The following is a 2,507-nucleotide window of genomic DNA, read 5'->3' on the forward strand; positions in this document are numbered from 1 at the left end:
CAAAATAATGAATTCCATACATTCTGATTCCATGGTTTTAAGTATGTTTCCCATCTTTTGGTGACTGCCACTAATGTGTTCTCTTATTCTGGTTCATAGTAGAAAAAATATACTTAAGAAACATATTCTTTTATTATTCAAATATTTTATCATATTTTCATCAGGCAAAAACCATTTAAAACTTTTTAATGTAAAACTCACAAGAGTCATATAAAATAATATTTTGACAACAAGTCTATAATTTCAAATCAATTTAACAGAAAGAACATTTCCCCAATCATAAATAATTTAAGAAATAGTGAAAAAGTAAAAGGAATAGCAGAATAGTGATGATACTAAATTTGAAATCAATATTTTTTCAAAGATCTTTGGGGACTTTGTGGTCCTAAAGTCCATAGAAATGAAATTCAAAGTTTTCTTACACTTTTGAAGCAGTAGATTCCATCTCTTTGCTCACTTAGTTGTGTTTTGATGCAGTGGGTAAAATGGTGAATGGGTAATGAACAGGCCTAGATTTTAGTTGTTTCTAATGTTAATATTTGCAGTCAGCCTCTGGCAGAGTTGAGCCTATTTGAATTCATAAGACTACATGGGCTTAGGTCTCTCTTAATTCTACCATTTATGGATTTCTGATTTATTAGCACATTGGTAAATAAGCAGATCCAATGTCAATCATTTCTAGAGATAGTAACTATTAGAATAAAGTGTAAGGTTAACTTTTGAAGGATTCATTTTTTTTCCCTGATAAAATTCATTGCTCTATAATAAATAATGTCTAGTGATCTAAAATATATAACATGCTTTCCAATCCCAACATACCACCAGAAATCCCCCGAAGAGAAAAAAAGTCTTACTTTGGAGAGCGCAGAAGAAAAAGCAAACTCATTTACTAATAAACACACAATATTTTACATTTAGAGAAATGAATATCCTAAATATCACAGAAATCAATTTATATATATATATATATATATATATATATATATATATATATATATAAATAATATCTTCTACAATTTTTTTTCACTTACTAGGCAATTGCAAACCACCAGTAATACAGCAAGTTGGCTCATAAGTGCTAGAAGATTCCAGAAGTTGTGGCCCAGGTGCAGCATGGACCAGAGGGCTACAGGAATTGTATGTAAGGGTCTGAGATTGGCATTGGCTAGATTCATATTCCAGAGTTTGGTGACACCTAGACACAGAAGACTTTAGTGGACGATACTGCAACATGTAGCTTGCAGGTTGGCATCTCTGGGCTACAGAAGCTCTGTGCCGATTGCTTGCTGGCTGGCAAGTCTGAGAAGCACTCTCCGGCACTGCTGCACAACTTCCTGGTGGGCATGTTGTCCTTTCACAGGGCTTGGAATTGGAAGACGTTGTTTGGACAATTGAGGAGTGGCAGGTGCTCTGTGCACAGGTATCCTCTCTGAACTGGTCCTGTTCACAATTGGTCATTTGGCAGCTGGTGGCTTCACTGCAGGTTTCTTGAGAGCTGTCCAAGAGCCAGGTTCTGTTGTGGCAGCTGCTGGTCAAACAAAACCCATCTTCAAAGTTTATAAGATTAGAGCCATGTACAATGGCAGAGAGTGGTGGGGCATTGCAGCAGCTCTTGAGTGACTGGCAGTGGCTCTCAGGCATATTGCTGAAACCCTTAGTTGAAGATGGTCAAAAGGACTCAACATGCCAAGTTTGAAGAACAAATTTGTTGCAGGGGAGATTTTATACTACTCAGAAAATTGGGTGTTGGCTTTTTTCAGGACTCCTTTGCACTTCATTGCTAAAGCTCATTTGAAGGATAACATCTCATTAGCACACTGTTTAGTTATATAGGAAATGATGTCTTATTAACAAAGATGCAAGTCCATTTTGGATCTTCAAAATGGCTTTCATGTTGGCTCCAAAGGTGACTCATTAGGGTGGGGTTTGTCAGATGCGAGTCCCTACGTGTCATCCAAGCTGACAGTTTTTTTTTTCCCTTAGCCACCAAGTTCACAAGTAGGTGAATAGCAATAATGAGTGTGGAAACTACCAATTGAATGCTGATTTACATTCAGCACTGGAGATTTGAGAATGTCAACTGGGCAGATGTGGTAAGATAATACAAAGACATTTTTAGACAGAGGTGGATTCAGTGGAGCCTACATTCAGACCTTGGTTTCTCCAGGTGGTTGGGATGAGAGGGGACTCCACACAAGCAATTTTTCCTCCTGTTCACTCAAAGTATTGGATGAGGTCATTGCCCTGCCAACCTCCCTCTGTGATGAAACTCTATTCCCCTCATCTCCTTGGAGGTCCTACAAGGAGCCTGCTCCCATTAATGAGCCTATTCCCATTGCCATTTAGAAGCTGCTGGTTCTTCCTCCAAATTGCCAATTGAATTTTTTAAAGGAAAATAGTCATTTTCACCTTTTCTCAATGCTCATACACATTGAATACATTTTAACGAGGAAGAAATATTACTGTTGAAATAAAGGAAATGATGAAAGTCATAAAATTAGGTAAAA

At 37.3% G+C, this 2,507-nt stretch overlaps 1 protein-coding gene across 1 annotated transcript; it reads right to left on the reverse strand.

Annotated features, from left to right (window-relative positions):
- Nucleotides 1-1,023: 1,023 nt before the first annotated feature.
- Nucleotides 1,024-1,641, reverse strand: KRTAP27-1 (keratin associated protein 27-1; the record flags this gene model as incomplete). The annotated part of the gene is made up of 1 exon (XM_081302755.1): nucleotides 1,024-1,641. One exon carries the CDS (start codon nucleotides 1,639-1,641, stop codon nucleotides 1,024-1,026), a length of 618 nt encoding a protein of 205 aa, XP_081158881.1.
- Between the last annotated feature and the right edge of the window lie 866 nt (nucleotides 1,642-2,507).

The sequence above is a fragment of the Spermophilus citellus genome (genome assembly GCF_964194105.1).
Source record: "Spermophilus citellus genome assembly, chromosome: 7".
Taxonomy (NCBI): Eukaryota; Metazoa; Chordata; class Mammalia; order Rodentia; family Sciuridae; genus Spermophilus; species Spermophilus citellus.